The sequence below is a fragment of the Vicia villosa genome, unplaced genomic scaffold, assembly GCF_029867415.1.
Source record: "Vicia villosa cultivar HV-30 ecotype Madison, WI unplaced genomic scaffold, Vvil1.0 ctg.001170F_1_1_3, whole genome shotgun sequence".
Classification (NCBI taxonomy): Eukaryota; Viridiplantae; Streptophyta; class Magnoliopsida; order Fabales; family Fabaceae; genus Vicia; species Vicia villosa.
Genome location: NW_026705516.1, coordinates 143,544 through 164,799, shown reverse-complemented (window position 1 = coordinate 164,799; position 21,256 = coordinate 143,544). Strand labels below are relative to the sequence as shown.

Genomic DNA, 21,256 nt, shown 5'->3' with positions numbered 1-21,256 from the left:
ATTTAATTCATTAACTAATTAATAACTATTGTTAAATCAAACCAATAAAAAACCAACTATATTTAACTGTTACAAAACCAACCACGGATACATAAATCCTCACTAATCATTTATCATTATTTTTTATAGAATTAACCGTGCATCGCACGGGTGTACGTCTAGTTATAAAATAAAAAATATAATTTATAAGTTAAAAGAAATATAATTTTATAAGTTAAAAAAATATAATTTTAATTAAGAAATTAAATATAGTTAGAGACTAACATTTATTAAACCTATTTGAGATATTAGCTTATTTTTCTAAAACTAAAATGTATGAGAGTTTCGGTCAAATGCTTAAAAATTTCTACATTTAATGTATATTATTATAATATAAAAAAGTATAATTTCATAAGTTAAAAAATATAATTTTAATTAAGAAATTAAATATAGTTAGAGAAAAATTTGTTAAACCTATTTGAGATATTAACTTATTTTTCTAAACCTAAAATGTATGACAGCTCCCGTCAAATACTTAAAAGTTTCTACATTTAATATATTATTATTATAATACTTAAAATTAATATATTATTATAATACTTAAAATTATTATAATACTTAAAACTTACTAACACGGTGATAAAACTTTATATTATGTGTATTAATTAACTAAATTGATAATATATAATTGTATAAATATAAAAAGAATGATAAATTTATATTTTTCATAAAAAAATTATGTATGTTTCTATCATAATAGTCTCATGTTCTTTTCTCATATACAAATACTTATAAAGGTTTTTTTTAGTAAATGACTAAAAATATTTATTTTAGTAATAAAGTCTATGTACAAACATCATATACTAATTGATTTGCATAATATGATTTAGTTTCTAATTCAATAATAATGATTTAATACAATTTTTTTAAAAAGAAATACAATATATAAGTTACAATTGTTTTAGTGTTATATTACCAAATTTGAAACATCATTTTTCACTATTTGTTATAAATAATAATCTATATATCTAAACGTTTCAGATTTTGTTTTATCAAATTAATGCAATATTGTTTTGTTGGGTAATATTCTTTTTAATTAAATGCTCCATATATTTTCCAATTTAAAAAAATAAATTTTAAAATTTACCGTCAACATTCTTTACCATTAAACAGAATAATTAAAAATTGGAAACATTCAAATAATAAATACAATAAATATTAAATACAATAGTTATGAATGAAAGTGGACACATTAGACATATCAATTTTCAATTTAGTTTCTATCTCCATCACATATTTGTGTTAAACATATTTTCAATTCGTTAATTATTATAATTTTTATTTATTGGAAACGAAATAAAGATATCTAATTGAAGTATTATATTATTATCTAATTTAATAACATATATCAAAATTATATTTATTATACTACTTATTTGTCTCAAAATATAAGTTATATTTGGTAAACTATTATTTATCTAAACTATATTTGATTTATAAATTATTTTTAAATTAATAACAATTATAAATATATTTATTAATTTTGATTTTATGTATTTATTACTAGAAGAGTTCGGAGCAGCCATATAAAACACAGATTCAACTCCTTCAAACGCTGCATAGATTAAAAATAAATTAACCTATGTAATCTATGTAGAAAATTGTTTTGAAGATACCTTTCAAGAGTTGAGCCTTGTTGTGAAGATCGACGGAGACGTATTAGCTTGACCGAGAAGGCCTAATTGTTCAGAGGGTTCGAGTTCAATGGTGGGTCCCAAATCGGCGAGGACACACCACGCCTCATCTGCCGCCATCGGATTGGAATATTGTTTGTCAGTTATGGATCGGGAAGTCGCAGAGAGGAATGAGTAGAAAGAGAGAGTGAAACAAAAACAGATCGAGTGAGAAATTTACTGTGTGGCAGCGCTTGGAGTCGTTGTAGTGTTCGTGGCGGTTAAGTGAAAAGGAAGGAAAAAGTCACTGATTTTTAATTAAAATTAATTTTCCAAAAATAATTTTAGAAAATTAATAAATATTTCACTTCTTAAATAAACTAGTAACAAACTCGTGCATATTTTTTAATTAAATAATAAAGAAACAAATTAATACCCACTCCCATTTGAAGACGGTAAACAAGATATATGGACTCATAAATGACACTAGAGAGAACAATAAATGATAACAAGCTTTCACTAGTATTCCACCTGGAATGGGTCTCAAAAACGGGTCTTAATTTCTAACCAAGTCTTCTATTTTGAAAGGATAACATACAAGCTCCTAAAAAGTAGCCACTTGTCGGGGATTAAAATCAATAACTCTGTCGAAGATACTTAAAGGATATATGAGCAAGTTAGATTGCACAACATTCTTCTCAAATAAAGAGACATCCACCCATTAGGGATGGTAGATTTATTGGACCGTAATAGTGTTTTGAATTAAGGAGACAATCACCTGTTCAAATAACCATTCTTGATAAATTTTAACTTGTTGTGTCTAAAACCCGTAAATATGATCCATATATACATGGTGTTGGTTTTGTTGATCCAAGTGGTAACCAAATAATTTTTCTTTATATTCCTGCTACTTAGGCAACAACCTTTTTCCTATATCATAAAATATGTTGCTTGCCTATTGTGTTTCGTCATAGCCGGAGAAAATTATGACATATCAATTTGTTTTACCGCAACAGGAGACATCCTAACCGTATGATTTATCTAAATTGAAGATTATCCTAAATTACACATCATTTTCCAATGGCTATCCTCCAATTTCAATTGTGGGAAAAAGTACTAGGCTACGAATTTCAGAGAAATATAATACACTTCTTGTATATCATTATACTAAACATGAGAGTGTGTTGTCATAACAAACACCAAATGATTTTGACGTTTAATGTTTGCCAGACATTGGTTCCTTTGGATTCCTTGAATGATAGCAGTGATATAATTATTTCCAAATTAACTCATTTGATATCCATCTCTCTTATATCTCGAACCTCGCATTAAACCTTCAATGTAATAATATTAAGAAGTTGTTGAGATACCTAATACGTGATGGTAAGTATCTCCATAACAACATGTTGTGCGACGAAGGACATGGTTATTATCACCACTGATTATTTTGCAAGGTAAACCAAAGTATTACTAAAGTAACTAGGATGATCCACTAAATTTGACCTTCCTAGTTTTTATAGTGGATCATTAGGCCTATAAGAGACTGGCCTATTCGATGCCAAAACCGTTGGTTGTTCCGTGTTGGAATTTTTTTTACTATAACACAAATGCATAGGTCAAATATAACAATGATCTAATTACACAATTTTTTAGTGATGTTAGCCATAGTGTTCACTATATGTGTCAAGTTTATTACCGAACTTGAAAGTTAGCTGAATGATCGACTAATAGCTCTCATCTATGTCACTTATGCATTTCAAACAATCACGTAAAACAATAAACTACGCCTCTCAGTTATAAGTTCATTAACTCGTGTAAAAATTACCTAAGTATACATAAAATAGAAAGATAAAGAATAAATTACCGAAAACAGACTTATTTGATTGATTGGGTATTTTTATAATTTGTACATGTGATATTTATATATAAAACTACTCATACCCACCAAAAAATCGTGACCTAAATTCAAAATTGATAAACTATTTTGCGAATAATATGTGGTTCTTCATATTATTTGGTGTACTTGATACCCATGTTTGACCCATTTATACTCATCTAGTAACATAATAATCCTTTCCATATACAATCACATGCTATTTGTTTATTTACTTGAAACTCTCGTCAAGATAATCATTTAAGTTAGTAACATTATAAATGTGGATCATATGAGAAACACTACATTGTTAAATTTCATTTAACCATTTCTTACACTCCCATAATAATCTAACCTTGATAAAACTCACCCATCTCATATTCAATATATTTTTATTCGACTAACTTTCATTCAACTATAAAAGATTCAACTAAATCAATTTGTAATAATACAAAATATTGTAAAGACTAGTTATTAATTAATAAAAATAAATTTTTTTATTGGGCCAATAACTGGAATGGGCTTGTGGCTTGTCTACTGGCCCATGTAGCAAATAGAGGGAGATTCAAAATAAACAAAAATTCACTTTCCCTCCATTCGTTTTTTCAAAAAGGCGCTATTATTATATTCTTATTTCCATTATCCACATCTTGTTCAAGATCTTACAGAACAACCAAGCTTTACAACCATGGCGAATTTGGATCACACTCACTTCTCCGACGACGACGACGACAACGACGATTTCGAACTTCCTCTTACTCAACCTCTTTCACTTTCCAACAATCAACGACCGTCCAAAAAACCCAAAACCAAAACGACACCGTTTCCTGGCAAAGAGAACATTCCCCCTTTCTCTCCCATTCATAATCCCATTCACAATCACAGTGACAGTTACGATGTCGGTAACTGTAGCTTGGATTTCATTCCTTCCACCTTAGATTCTGATGCCACAGTTCAAGGTGTTTGTTCTTCTGTATCGGAGCTGAAGAAGGATAGTAAACACGCTTATTCGAACAATTCGTTAGAGTCTAAGCTGGTGGTGTCGAGAAGTAACGTGTTTGGTTATGGAGAGTCGAGTTCGAAGGGGAGTTTGCGCGATGAATTTGATAGTTCGGTTGATTGTCCTCTGTGTGGTGATGATATTTCTGATTTAACGGAGGAAGAGCGGAATCTTCATACCAATCAATGTCTTGATAAAACTGGAGAAGATGTAAGATAGCTTTTTCTAGTTTTTATTTTTTTATCAATAACAATAGCTATGCAGTTAAATTGTGCATAAATTTTACTTTTTTAGTGTTTTAGCTTGATAGGTTTTTAGGTTTGCAATTGCTAGGTTTTTGCCGCTCTAGTTTATCATTCAAAATATATGGATAAAGTTGAAGAATTGAGGAATGAAATGGGTAGAATTTGGTCATTGATTATAAGATAATGCTGTCAAAATCTTGATAATTTATGCAGGATGCTCTTCCTAGTGACGAGGTGGGTGCTCAATTTGGGATGAAAGACTCGCCTGTTGTTGATTGGATACGTGGTCTTGGGTTAGCTAAATATGAAGAAGTTTTTGTTAGGGAAGAAGTTGATTGGGATACCTTGCAATGGCTGACAGAAGAGGTGAGTGTATGTTTGTTCATTACCTCAGCTCATACCATCATATTTAGGCTCATATGTTTTGCCACACAAACACAACCATATTCAACTTTCTTGGACCAAGTAATCATTTTGCAATTAGGCCTTAGAGTGACAATCTGAAGAATAGTACTTACTAACATTTATGCTATTAGAAATTAAAATTGCATTTGGTTTGGGTTTTTACATCTAAATTTCAAAGGGTAGCATAAAATAAAAGTACAAATATGTTGTTGTTTGAATGAAGTACCTGCCTTTTTGCTTTGCTTTGCTTTGTTGCAAAAGGTTTAAGAATTATGTTATTGGAGTTTTTCCTCCCTACTTTCCTTTGATATCTGTAGGATCTCTTAAACATGGGTATATCTGCACTTGGTCCCAGAAAAAAGATTGTGCATGCCTTGTCAGAACTTAGAAGAGGAATTGCCCCTTCAAATGAAAATAATGAGAATTCTGGGGTAGAGCCCAGAAGGATTAGAAATCAGAATGTCAGATCGCAACATGATAAATCTGAACGAAAAGTAGACGGTACTGTTAAGCCAGTAGCAAACAAATTGATCACTCAATATTTTCCGGGATTTGCTACCAATGAGAAGAAAGTTTCTGCCCCTCCTGTAGAACAACCTGAAGTGAAAAACAGTGGCTCAGTTTCTGGTCGTAAGCGCAAAGCAAAAAATATGTCAATAAGTACAAAGACTCGTGATGTTCCTAAATGGTGTACCATACAAGGAACACCTTTCCGTGTGGTAAGTAATATTCTATCTTATACATGTTTATATGTTTTGTGTACTCTCCTTTGATGCATTCCTCTAGGACATTGTGGATAATTTATAGCTAGAAAGAAGGCTTTTTCTAACTTGTCTGAAAATAAACTTTTTTTCACTTTACATTCATGTCGTATTCTGATGCACTATTGCTCAGGAAAAATGGGTTTTTATGTGCGGTGCATGGTAATTAATTTATCACATTCAGTCAAGAAAATGATTACTGGCCCCTTGGACGATAATTCAAGCTGAGCATACCTCTCAATCATGTTTTAAATTGACATGCTGAACTAGGGAAAAAAAGTAGAAGATAGAAGAAATGTGTATACAATGAATTCATCTGTAGATAGCTAGTACACTACAGATATTAAGAAACTTATGGTATTTCATCACGGTTTTTGCCATATATTTTTTTGATATGGATCTGAGTGTCTGAGTAACACATCTAATTTATGTAGGATGCTTTCAAATACCTAAGAGGAGATTGTTCCCACTGGTTTCTTACACACTTCCACATGGACCGTAAGTCATTTTCTGCATGTATTAGACATTCAATCTTTACCATTTAGAAATTCTTGGTCCAGTTACTGATTTCTTGCAACAAATGTGTTTTTCTGTATGTAATATTTATATAAATTTATAGATCCTTTTTTTAGATACATGAACTGTCTCAATTTGGTTAGCCTCTAAATTCTAATTAATTCAAGTGTTGTTTTTGTCGAATTTTAATTAGAGTTTAGATTTGAAGTTTTGGCTTTTAAGAATTAAGAACTTACCTATACTAGTATTTAATAGTCAAAGACTGTAAGCTCTAAATAACTTTGACACAGGTCTCTATGAACACATGCCAGTTTACTAAATTTTTTGATTTTGTATTTTTCTTTTCATAGTACTCAACTTTGGTCATATGATTAGTTTATTCAATCACTCTTGAGATTGTATATTCACAGTTACATATTGATGGATCAAGCATGCATCATGGACATTTTGGTAACAAAATAGTTTTTGACAAGTGGTGTGCTATGTGTTCTGCACGAATGACAGAGTCACAAGAGTGAGAGATAGTCCTGTGTGTCTGACATAAAAAAGCATAAATATATACTCTCTTTATTCTTTATTATAAGTAAATTTTAACTTTTTAGATTGAATAATTGATGTATTTAGTCTCTCTATAGTCTATATACATAATTTATTTAATGAATCTAGAAAATAAAAATTTGCTTATAATAAAGAATAGAGGAAGTATGTTGTATGAAAGTGTGGATTGTCTTTTTTCTAAATTACTTTTGGGTGTTTTGATGCCCGTTCTTACAAAAAAAATTTGTGTTTTAGGTTACATGATAAACTCATTGGAGACTCAACTTAAAACTACAAATAAAAAAAAATTAAAATTTTCAGGTGTTTAGCTCCTTATGAGCAGATTATTACAATCAGACTTCCAATTTGGTCTTTGGCTGTTGGTTCTCATTTGTGAATGCAGATTATCAAGGTCTCACCAAGTCGTTCAATCATGGAAAGATCTATTGCTCCTCTGTTACAGCTAGACTTGTAAATATGAACATAGGGATTCCATATGATAAATTACATATTTTGCCTCTAAACCAAAAGGTTGAAATAGCTGGTATTGGCGTGACTTGCTTGGATGCCAACCACTGTCCAGGTTCCATAATAATACTCTTTCAACCTCCGAATGGTCAGGTGTGGCTTGGACTGACTTCCTAATGAACTTAATTATTGTTTGCTAGCTACCCATTGTTTTGATAGAACTTACTAGCTAGTTTTCTTTTTACCTAGGTGGTACTTCACACAGGTGATTTTCGTTATTGTGAAGAAATGACAAACAACCCTTTCCTGCAGATACGTCCTATTAATACTTTAATTCTTGATACCACATACTGCAATCCGCAAGTGAGTCCATATGTGAATAATGAATGATTTCTTTCAAATGACACGACTTATTAAGTTTTTGCTTTGGAACTTAACTTCATCTTGTTCATGTTCATGACATAATAGTTAACTTGTCAAGACATTATACTCCGTCTACTTGAGACAGTGTAAAAGTGAATTGATTTTCAATTTCTGACCTGACAAGTTTTCTTGAATCAACGTTTCTCAGAGGCCTTGGGTTCTCTTACAGTTTCAACTATTTTCTTATGTTTTAGTGGCAAAATATGTTGAAAATTTGTAATATGTTTCATTGCAGTATGATTTTCCAAAACAAGAGGCTGTAATACAATTTGTTATTGACGCCATCCAAGCAGAAGCTTTTAATCCCAAGACTCTTTTTCTGATTGGCAGCTATACAATTGGTAGAGCTCAAGTCATCTCTCTCTCTGGCTATTTATGATTATACTTAACAATGTTTGTCTTTTCCCTTTAATATTTGTTTGAATATGCTGTAGTTTTTTAGTTTTTAAGTATTTGGGCAGTTGCTTTTGTGATAATATTGCCCTTTACCCAACTACAGGGAGACTAATGAGAAAAAATTACCACACCTTGTGTTTTATTATGTTTTTATAGGAAAAGAAAGGCTATTCTTGGAGGTTGCTCGTTCGCTTCGCAAAAAGGTTTATGTGACTGCAGCAAAATTACGCCTTTTACAATGTCTAGAATTTACTGAGGAGGATATGCAGTGGTTTACTTCAAATGAGCATGAAAGCAATATTCATGTTGCCCCTATGTGGACACTCGCAAGCTTCAAAAGATTGAAGCATATATCAAGTCAATATGCGGTGAGTGCATGCTGCTGCCTGTTTCTCTATCAAAACCATTATATGCTAGCTCTATGGTGTTTTTCAATGTTGACAAGGAACATATCTTAAAGTATGCACGTCTTTATGTACAACACATCTATAGCTACAGATACTAATATTCTTTACTACTTCAGTCTGATCTTTTGTCTGATAACCATTCCATGACAAAATGCTTGGTGTCTGATAAAGAATCCATGGCTGCTACTTGGTCCACTTGCTAATCAGTTTTACAGCTTTCGCATTGGATCTTTAGTACTGAATTATGTATCGTTTAACTATGAATTTCACATTTCTAATTATCAGATGTATTTTCTTTATTCAGAGTCGGTTCAGTCTTATAGTTGCTTTTTCTCCTACTGGTTGGACATTTGGCAAAGGTAAAAAGAAGTCTCCTGGAAGAAGGTGGCAGCAGGGTACTATTATAAGGTGATGCTTTAATTTCCTTAATCAATAAAATCTTTTAGGTTTATGATTATATACTTATGTTACGGTTGAATTCTTGAATCATATACCTGCTGCATGCATTGCTCCCTCTCTTCTTTTGGTTCAATAGAGCTTGTTATACCAAACCCCTGACCTCAACGGTGCATTTTGATTCATATTCACTGAACTAGTCTATAGGCGCAAAAAGATAGTCGGAGAAACAGTTTGCTTGCGTTGCTCAAGTTTGTGTAACTATTAACCAACCAGAGTTTTCTTTTTTAGATATGAAGTTCCTTACAGCGAGCATTCCAGCTTTACAGAACTCAAAGAGTTTGTAAATTTTGTATCTCCCAATAACATTATACCAAGTGTGAATAACGATGGACCAGAATCTGCGGACGCAATGGTTTCTCTCCTGTCAACTTGATTTGTACACTAAAAGGGGTTCAGTCTACCCTTGTAACATCTGTGTTTGAGAGTCAGTAAGTGGCTTGAGCAATAGGAGCAGCAGTAACTTTTTATGCCAATCACTTTTCAGAGGTAAACTTGAGTTTGCTGCTTTGCCAAAAGGTTGAAATGTGAAAAGAGAAGAAAATATATATTTTAGCAGTGGAGCTTATCTTGCTTATTTTCATGCGAAATTATGGATGTTTTCGTGACATAAAATTTGAAGTGATCGCTGTCTACTACATACTAAGTTGGGAAGTGTTTACAACCCCTTCCTCTGTTGATCCTGAATTAACCAAGTGCTCTTTCCACCAATAAGATGGAGCTTGTCAAAGTTCTTGTTGCACTGCAACCTGTTGGTCTTACTACTAGACTTCAATAGAGTTGTTATTGTTCGAGATCATTAACATTTCGTTGCAGATAATAATACTCAGCTCTTTAAACAACCTTTATAGCCTGTATTATTTAATGTCGCTTTTGTACTTCAAATCTGCAGCTTCCTACATTCTTCTGTAACTGACCATATAATACGTAACATTGTATTTATGCTTGTAAGTTGTAATGCCTATAGCATATCAATTATTTTCTGGTTACACTTCTAAAAATTTGGTTACATCTGCAAATGACTAAAATACTCTTAAATTGAAATTAAAATTTCAACTGGAATCTTATATAGAGGTGGACTAAAATCGGTTCACTTATTTTTTATTTATTAGTGATATATTTAATACTTTGTTATTTAGTTTGTTTGGGTTAATTGTATTTTAAGATTTGTTATTTAGTTAGGATTAATCCTATTTTCCAGCATTTGAAGGATAAACCATCAGTCTATATATAAATGCATATTATGTATTATTGTTTAATTGTTGTTCACCACAAAAAATACAACGTACCTTTAAGTTAACTTTTTATTATGGCATCCGAGCACGGTTTCGATTCGGAGAAGATATTGGAGAGTAAACGTACCTTCAAATTTGAAACAAGAGCTGTCAAAAGGTCCGGTCCAAAAGGTCCGGTCCAACATGCTCTGTCCCGATAGGTCAAAATGTTCAAAAAGGTTGGCCAGACCCGATTGCTTAATGGCCAGGGAAAATGAGGCCAACTAATTTTTCAAAGGCCTGTGTAGTCCATTGGGGTCTGTGTAGTCCAATGGACCAGCCTGACCTGTATTTCAATATTATAGTTTTAATTTTATAAAAAGGAACGTAATGGATAAAAACTACATAATATAAGTAGAGAGTTATTATAAACTTAGTTAAGTGATGTATAAAATATTCATCAAATCAACATATATATATATATATATATATATATATATATATATATATATATATATATATATATATATATATATATATATATATATATATATATATATATATATATATATATATATATATATATATATATATATATATATATATATATATATATATACCACAAAAACATCCATGTAAAAGTAAAAAGTAACTTAATATTTATCACTAGGGATGCTCATGGACGGTTTTTGTCCATAACCAATCCATATCCATATATTATCCATTTGGTATAACCGGATTTTAAAACCAATTTTCATAACCGGATTTATTTTTTCAAAACCGGTTATAAACCGGCTATTTCCATGACCAAAATTTATAACCGGTTTTAAATTTAAAAACTTCATTTTTAAAATTTAATTTTAAATTAAGTTATTAAAATAATATTTTTTTTGGAAAATCGACTTTTCATATTTTTTAAAGACACGATTTTTTAAAAAAACTCGAATTTTTCGTTTTTTTAAAATACTCGATTTTTTGTTTTTACGAAGAAAATAAACTCGATTTTTTCGTGTTTTCGAAAAAAACTCAATTTTTTTTGAGTTTCCGAAAAAACTCGATTATTTCGTTTTTTCAGAAAAAAACTCGATTTTTCATTTTTTCAGAAAAAACTCGTTCTTTCATATTTTTGAAAAACTCAATTATTCGTGTTTCCGAAAACTCAATTTTTCATTTTTTTCGAAAAAAACTCGATTTATCATTTATTTTAGAAAAACTGAATTTATTCGTATTTTTCCAAAAACTGAATTTATTCGTATTTCCAAACAACTCGATTTTTTCGTATTTCCGAAAAACTCGATTTTTTCGTATTTAAAAAAAACTCGATTTTTCAATTTTTCAAAAAAACTCGATTTTTCGTATTTTCGAAAAACTGGTTTTTTTGGTATTTTCAGAAAATTCGATTTTTTCAAACTTTCGAAAAACTCGATTTTTCATTTTTATGTTTTTTTTATCTTTCTGCAAAATATTTTAAAAATTTATATTTTTTTGTGATTAAAAAATAATAGACCAATTAAATTTTTATGTTGGATATGGATATCCAAAATATGGATTTGGTTAAAACCATATTAATAATATATCCAAAATATGGATTTGGTTAAAACCATATTGATAATTAACCTGTTTTTAATAACCGGATATGGATATGGATAAATTCAATAACCGCTTTATTTGAACATCCCTATTTATCACCAATACTTATCAAATTTTCTCTTCATCTCACAACCATTTCCTTGATCACATCATCTTGAAAATATATCTTCATCCTTTTTAACTTTTCTTTATTACTTGAAAACACATTTATGCAATCATATCTTATCTCAATTTTTTTTCCCCAAAAATGTACCAAAATCTTTTTTAATGGGCCATCCCGGAGTCCGCTTGGCCCGACTCGGGCCATGAAAAACATAGGCACGATGGACTGGGCCAAAAAGATAGGGTCGTGTTTTTTTAAGGTATTTTGCGACCCGACCCACGCTAAATTATTGGACTTATGGACCAAATCCATTTTGACAACTCTACCTGAAACGAAGAACACAACAGAGAATACGCAAGCCTATCATCTAAACAACTTTGATAATCCTAGAACCCCACTCGTGATAGCAGTGTTGAATGGAGAGAATTACTGCACACGGTCAAGATCAAACAAGACGGCTTTGCGTGTAAAGATGAAACTTGGTTTCTTTGATGGAAGCATCAAGAAACCATTCAGTCAATATGAAGTATACCATGACTGGGAGAAGGTAGATTCAATGGCGACGACTTGGTTGATCAATGAGACAAAACCAAATATACACATCAACATCTCACACGCTTCAACGACTCGAGATATATGGGTGGATCTTGAAGAACGCTTTGCTCAAACCAATCCAACACGAATCCATCAACTATGGAGAAACTCGTATTTAAATGCAGAAACAACCAGAAACAAGTGTAACAGATTACTACACTCAATCAAAAGTCTTGTTGATTAATTGAGTGAATTGTAAACCCTACTTGAATAAAATTGTAGAGCTGCTAAAGTGTTGACACAAAGGGAAGAAGAATAGTGAGTCCATCTCTTTCTTGGAGGCTTTGATAATGAACAATACTCACATGTCAAGGCAACCATACTTAATACTGATAAATTACCCTTACTTAGGTGTGTTTAATCTAATGCAAAGAGAAGAATCTCGTTTTGCAGCAGATAGGGAAAAAAATCCCAAGGGCGAAAATGCACTTGCGTTTTACCCAGGTGTAGATAGCAAGAGAGGAAAGGAATATCACTCAAGACTAAAGTGAGATCAATGTAGGAAAATTAGACATGTCAAGGAAAAATGCTTTGATATTGTTGGATATCCAACAAATTGGGAATCACGAAGAAGTCAAAGGTGAGAACATAACAAACTAGAAGAACAACAAGTAGCGATTCTTGCTCAAGCAGATGAAAGAAAAGAATATCCAAAAGCATCAACATCAGAACATGCCCTGCACAGAGTTCGTGCTAAAAATCATACAAACCCACATGAAAACATGACTAATAAATTTGAATATTGTTTCAATTGAATACTTGATAGTGGTGCTTCACACCACATGACTCCTTTGACCTTAATATTGAAGAAAATACAAAAATTAGATAAACCTTTCTACATTAATACACGAACATGGATTTCAACCTTATTTGAAAATATGGGAGATGTGAATTTGTCAAGTTCTCTTATACTAAAAGACGTGTTATTGGTTCTTGATTTTAAGTGCAATCTGATTTCAATTCATAAATTAACAAATGATTTAAATTGTTATGTGACTTATGATCGAAATTCTTGCATAATACAGAACCGAGCCTTAAAGAGGAAGATTGGATCAGGTGACCTGCATGAAGGGGTTTATGTGTTCACAAAACAACATCAACAAGGCTTCATGGGTGCAAGTGCCTTGGCTTGAGGAGACCAGTTGAGAGATAAATTTTTTTTACAGTCTTCAATGCTCTTTATTATGAAATTCACATTAATAGTGTTTGCCAGCCATTTCCAGAGAATGCAGGCAAACTTGCAGTAAAAAATAAGGTGAATAGAAGTTTCACTGCAAGCAGAGCATAAGTTGCAGATTATGGGTAAGAGGAGGCCTCGAATTTGCAAAATTTCATATGTAGGAAGCTTGTTGTGCATGAGTCTCCATACAGTCATATAATGGGAAGGAGGGGAATCCCTATCCCAAGGAAGGGACTTCCATGAAGAAAGGGAGCTGGGCTGGATGACAAAATTATATGCTTCTTTAAAGGTTAAGATGCCACTGGTGGAGTTCTTCCAAGCAAACACATCATGAACCTCCACTGCAGATATAGAGTAATTTAAAACAATTCCAAGAAGGGAGGGGAGAGCCATTTGCATGTTATTGCTAATCTCCCAAGAATTATCCCACCAATCACTGACTTTAGAGGTGAGACCATGATGATAGATTTCTGGAATTTGAAACTTGCTAGCTAAGGATTCACCTGTCCAGTTATCCAACCAAAAGTTAATGCTCTTACCATTGCCAATACTCCAAATGCAGTTCTTCGTCACATTGGCATAAGCTTCTTTGATTCCATTCCATATGAAGGATTTGATGGCATAACTGATAATTCTTCCATTTCTTTTCACCCTACCCTTAAGCAGATTGAACCAACTTTGGTTCTCATTTAAAAACTTCCAGCAGAGGTGGAGTTTGGTATCGGTATTGTAAGCTTTGAGGGAAATAATACCTAAACCACCTTCATTCATCTTCTTACAACAGGTTTTTCAAGCAACAGTTACTAATTTCTTTTTTTCCAAGTTACCACTCCACACAAAATTTCTGATCCAAGTCTCTATCCTTTTTATTAAGCTTCCAGGCCAGTTATATATCATAATGCAATGCACCATAATGCTAAGAATAACTGATTTCACCAATTGGGTTCTTCCAGCCATAGCAAGAACTTTAGCTTTCCAAGCAGCCAGTTTAAGTCTAGTATTATCTGCAATATACAAAAAAACAAGCTTTAGGTTTACCTACAAAAATAGGGACCCCTAGGTAGATGAAGGGAGGGTGAGCCATAGTGAATCCTAAGAGGTTAGCCAAACTACAATGTCTGAAAGAAGACATTCCACCAACATAGATGAGGGATTTAAAAGGATTGCAAAACTGGCTAGAGAATTGTCCATATTCCTCAAGAAGATCAGCAATATCAATACTCTTAATAAATAATGAATATAATAAAAATATATATCTACATAATAATTATTAAAATATAATAATTAAATAATTTTTAATAAAATATTCTAACACCGTAATCTCCACGTCAGAAGTCTTCTTAAAGTGGTCATCAGTGACCTCACCAATTTTCAATTCTAATACAAAGTAAAAACACATATGGGTAGGTCTCACTACTTTTATGTATCCCCAATTTATAAGAAATCCACCATTTCATACTAATTAAATTAATGATCAATGATATGAAAACTAAACTCAATTAATATAACTAATTAAATTAAACTAAAAGCATTTTTAGTATGTTATATAATATCAAAAGTCAACTTTTACTTCTATTTCATTGCAACTTTTATGACCAAAATTTCTTTATATATTTTATCATGGAGGAAGTAAATAAATCATTCCTAAATTGAATGATCCAAATGTATGTTAGTCCAAAAATATATGTTAAACAAAGTGACAAAAAAGGTGTTTTCTATCATTTTCAAACTCTTATATTATTAATTAGAACGGAAGGAAAAATAAAAAGAAATTGTTATCAGGTTTAAAGAAAATATGTCATATTTTCAAGGTCAACGAGTGAGTGGGAAAAGAAACTTGTAAATTTCTTAGCCATCGATGACAGTAAGAAAGACAAAGAAAGGAAGCAGCTTCACTCTAGCTTCTTATGAAAGTCAAACTCAAATCAAACTCAAACTCAAACTGGTTTTAAGCCAAGGAATTAACTTCAGGTTTCTTTTTTTCATATTGTTTTTTTATACATTTTGTTATTAACTGTTAATAACTTTCATTACTATTATTAACTGTTAATAACTTTTATTACTATTATTATTATTATTATTATTATTATTATTATTATTATTATTATTATTATTATTATTATTATTATTATTATTATTATTATTATTATTATCATCTTTAATATTTATTATTTGATTTCATTCTATTTTTTATTTATTATGATAACTAGTAAAAAATATTATAGGTACATTTATTATAATATTGGATTGAATTTTAAAAAGATGAATAAATAAAAAAGTTCTTTTATGAATATGACTAGTAATACAAATCAAGAGTATACTTTTTTCTGGAAAAACATTGATAGATAACGATTATAATGTATTTGTTATAAAGTTAACAACAACGTTATTGAATATAATTTTTTTAATAGAAATAAGATAGATTTTATTAATTTTATGTTTTTTTTTTTGAAAATTTAAACATAATATATATACTTTTAAAAAAAAATGTACATCTATCCAATTTTTAAGAAATACCAAATCATGTACCAAACATTTATTTTTAATAAAGTATCTAAAAATTAAATTTTCATTTTTATATTTCCTGTTGTTAAGTTATTGTTAGAAATGATTTTTTGATATGTGAAAAAACATTCTCTTGTCTTGGATAATCCCAAGTTCTATGTCTTGTGCTTTTTGTCGCATATCGTTTAACATCTGCCCCTAATTTTATCTTTCATTTTTTGACCGGCCTTAATTTTTTAATATTTTACTAAAAAATTATATAAAATAATATGAAACTTATATAATAAGAAAAAGAATATTTACCTCGGGTCAAAAGTATCCAAATGAGAGAGAGATATGCAATCAAAATCAAAATCAAAATCAATTTATAAAATTTTTATTATTTAAAAACTATTATTTTTATTTTAAGAGTTTAATTTATATACACTGACATCCAATCGAACAAAGTGCCTTGTCATTAAAAGAACTTTTAATTTAAAGTGTGATTTATTCTGATACAAGGTTGTGATTGGTTGACAGTGTAAAATAATTTTACATTGTCAGTGTATGAACCGTTTTCTCTTATTATAATAACAACACATAGACAAAACATTAGAAATTAGAAATAAAAAGTTGAGACGAAGAGAAATAAGTAACGAAAATAACATAAATAAAAGAGATCATATAAAGAGAGAATGTGTTTAAAATTTATATATATTCTATCAAACTATTTTGCATATTCATGTCTCTGAAAGTTTTTTCTTGAGAGTTTCACTAAGTACATCGGAGTTTTTTTATAGGATTTTCTCACGAACCTTCAACAACAAATAAATAGAGTTTATACACATGTTAAGCCTAATAACCAACAAACATAATTTTTACACGGGATTTGCCCATGAACTTTCAAATAAAGCTTTTACGGAGAACAAACTCAAAAACCTACTACTAGAACTTTTATATAGGTGAAACTCAAGACCTACAACCACTACTAAAAAATGCGCATACAACAATGCCAAGGTTACAACGAATTCATATACACCATTGTAATAGGTTAAAATTTTTGTGCCCGATGAATATTTGAATTTATAAACAGTAACTTAATGACGGTTGCCTTAAAAAACCACGGTAACAAATTATGTGTAGCAAACTTCGATTCCCAATAACTACATTTTTTTCTTTTTTAGAGTACGTTAAGCGCGTGTCACTTAAGTCCATTATTTAAAATATAAATTGAAAATGATTTAACAACGGTGGACTTAACCAACCGTTGTTAGAGGACTTAAATTTCCACTACGGTTGCATTGTCTAACCGCAATTAAAGGGTTTACTGATAAATTAAAACAAAACTTATTATACATTTATTTCATAAGATGCTCTAGGCGAACAAGCAAACCAGAGTCGACAACAGTGACATAAGATTCATTTGAAGCTCAAATCTTCACCCTCTTCGTTCATTTACGTCGCAAATCTTCAACATCTTCATTCCTTACGTGCATAAGATTATTCAGCTTTGAAGTACTCTTCATCTTCAGTTTTAATTCCTTTTTTTTTGGGTTTATGTTACTTTTTTCATATTTCGTTCTTGTTGTATATGCTCAAGTCAGTATGAGAGTACATGTTTCATATGCTTTACGTTTAGATTTGCATATGCATTAGTTTTTGGATTAGATTTTCGTGTGTCATTCACATTATTATTGGTGTATAAATTTCAGAAGTTGTTATGGATCGTAGTTGGTTGAAAGCCGATTGATTAGATTCGATTTATGAGAATATGAAGTTCTTGAATTCCTGGAATACGCTGATAAAAATCTTCCCGACAATAATGGTATCTTTATTGTCTTTGTTTTGTTTGTGCAAATATCAATAAACGTACAAAGGAAGAAATATTCCATCACCTTTGTTATGATGGTATATGTCAAAGTTATATAATATGAACGTGGCATGGTGAGGTGGGTAAAGAGAGAAGTTGGGCGTCTTGAAGTCAAAGAGTGGATAAAGATGAATATATGGATGATCGACTAGAGGATATGTTACGTGATATTGGAGAATCTTCTTTTAAGAATACTCATATTTATGATACTTTATGTAGTGATAAAGACACCCTTTATATAAGGGATGCACAAGTTTTACACGATTGTCGGTGGTGTTAGATTTGTTTAATCTGGAGGAAAAAAATGGACGGTCGCATAAAAGTTTCACGAAATTACTTGATTTGCTAAAGTAATGTTACTAGAAGATAACAAATTGCTGGATTGTTGCTATGAGGCATTGTGTCCATTGGGTTTGGAGTATATCAAAACACATGCTTGCCCTAGTGATTTCATATTATACAGGAAAGAGTATGAAGACTTGTATCAATGTCCGAAATATGGTGTGTCGCGTTACAAGCTGAAGGCCAACAATGGTGATGACAATGACTATGAAAATGTTAGTAGGAAGCATCCTCCTACTAAAGTGTTATGGTACTTACCAATAAGTTCAAGATTTTAGAGACATTTTGTTAATTCGAATGATGTAGATGAAAGGAATCATGATGGAAATATTCGCCATGTAGTTGATTCGTTGCAATGGAAGAAAATTGATTCGTTGTTTCCGGATTTTGGAGTTGAGCCAAGAAATTTTAGGCTTGGGCTTTCCACCGATGGAATGAACCCCTTTGATAATCTGAGCACTAATCATTCTTCGTGGCCTGTTCTTCTCACTATTTATAACCTATCTCCTTGGTTATCCATGAAGCGCAAGTATATATTATTAAGTATGATGGTTTCTGGACCACAACAACCTGGTAACGACATATATGTTTATCTAAGTCTAGTAATTGAAGATTTACGAATCTTGTGGGATGAAGGCGTTGAAGTTGATGATGCATATTCTGGAGAAAAATTTAAGATGCGTGCAATGTTATTTTGCACAATCAACAACTTCCCTACTTACGACAACTTGGATGGTCATAGTGTCAAAGGTCATAGAGTGTGTTCTATATGTGAAGATGATACTTTTAATCACCAACTCGAGTTTAGAAAAAAATACCGTTTGGCTTGGGCATTGAAAATTTCTAAAACTCAGTCATCCTTATCGTATATTGTGGAAATATTTTAATGGAGAGCAAGAGTTTGAAGAGGCTCCTAAACCTTTAACCGGGGATGAAGTTTATCAAAGAGAGAAACACATTAATGTTGTCTTTGGGAAGATAGAAAACGAAAAAAGGCCAGTTGAGAAAAATATATGGAAAAAGAGGTCTTTCTTCTTTGATCTTCCATATTGGTCAAATCTTGATGTTAAACATTGTCTTGATATGATGCACATGGAGAAAAATGTGTGTGATGATTTGATTGGAACACTTATAAACATTCCAGGAAAGACTAAAGATAGTAAGACTTCTCGCATTAACATGGAGGCTATGGGTATATGAAAAAAGTTGGCTCCAATAGAGAAAGGAAAAAGAACTTATCTACCTCCAGTATGTCACACTCTATCTAAAAAGGAAAAGAAATTTTTCTGCGACTGTTTGCATGGTATTAAAGTTTCTCAAGGTTACTCATCAAACATCAAGAAACTTGTATCATTTAAAGATCTCAAGTTAATTGGTTTAAATCTCAGGATTGTCATGTATTGATGCAACAACTTCTACTAATGGCTATCCGTGGGATCCTACCAAAAATGTGAGAGTAACTATAACGAGATTGTGATTATTCTCACATGTACTAAAGTTCTTGATTTAAAAGAATTAGATGAATTAGAAGATGAGGTTGCCATAATCTTATGTCAATTGGATATGTATTTTCCTCCATCATTTTTGATATTATGGTTCACTTACTTGTTCATCTAGTCAGAGAAATCAGATTTTATGGTCCAGTTTATTTAAGGTGGATGTATCTAATAAAGTGATATATGAAGATATCTAAAGGATATACGAAGAATCATCACTGACCGAAAGCTTCGATTATTGAAAGGTACATCACAGAAGAAACTGTTGAGTTTTGTAGAAACTATTTGTTGGAAGTAAATTCTATAGAAATTACAAAGTTTCGTCATACTTACCCAGACAAAAGAGGTGTTCAAGGTCTAAATGTTAAGTCAATGGCTCAAGATGTAGTTATTCAAACACATGTCTATATATAATATAGATAAAGTTCAACCTTTCATAGATACTCACAAAATACTTTTGAGGGAAAAATATCCCTGAGTGAGTGATAAGTTGTTATTGATAGAGCATAACAAGAGATTTATAAATTAGTTTAATGAAAGCGTATCTAATGATCGTAGTGCATCCGAGATACTTAAATTACTGTCTTACGAGCCAAAATTTTATGTCATAACTTGGACTGCACACGACATTGATCATTATACCTTTTATACAAAATCAAAAGATGATTACAGTACAGTGCAAAATAGTGGGGTTATGGTTGAAGCCTAATTGATGTATTTCTCTAGTTCGAAAGATTAGAATTCTGTATTGGCAACTACCATGTTCTATGGTGTCATTGATGATATTTGAGAGATTGATTATCTTATTCTCAAAGTGGATTTATTTAATGCAAGTGGGTTCCTAATAATAGTAATGGTGTACATATTGATGACTTATGTAACACCCCAAATCTACCCCGCAATTATAAGCGAAAATCAAAGTGCTTTTAAAAATATTCATCAAACGATGGGATGTCACATTTCAAATTAAACAAACAAACATACTTATATTTCATTTACCAAAGATACATAGCATTCGGAAAAAAAAATTTATCCAACAACTTCCAATTTCAACTTATAAACATCTTTCAATTCAACTTAAAACAAATGTCATCATGGAATACAACAATTAAATAATAAAGACTAAATCCCCCGAGTGCTACCTATCAAAGCAATGGACACCAACTCGACTTGCTATAAAGAAACATAAAGACTTCACATCAATAACCTCGAACATCCACGACTAATCTTGCGTACCTGCCCAT

General features: G+C 31.2%; 1 protein-coding gene across 1 annotated transcript; it reads left to right on the top strand.

Moving 5' to 3' along the window:
* Positions 1 to 4,163: 4,163 nt before the first annotated feature.
* On the top strand, positions 4,164 to 10,166 carry LOC131633747 (DNA cross-link repair protein SNM1-like). The gene is made up of 10 exons (XM_058904434.1): positions 4,164 to 4,735; positions 4,984 to 5,136; positions 5,493 to 5,894; positions 6,371 to 6,434; positions 7,393 to 7,610; positions 7,707 to 7,820; positions 8,116 to 8,221; positions 8,433 to 8,644; positions 8,988 to 9,091; positions 9,371 to 10,166. Exons 1-10 carry the CDS (start codon positions 4,214 to 4,216, stop codon positions 9,513 to 9,515), a joined length of 2,040 nt encoding a protein of 679 aa, XP_058760417.1. The 5' UTR covers positions 4,164 to 4,213; the 3' UTR covers positions 9,516 to 10,166.
* The last annotated feature ends 11,090 nt before the right edge of the window (positions 10,167 to 21,256 follow it).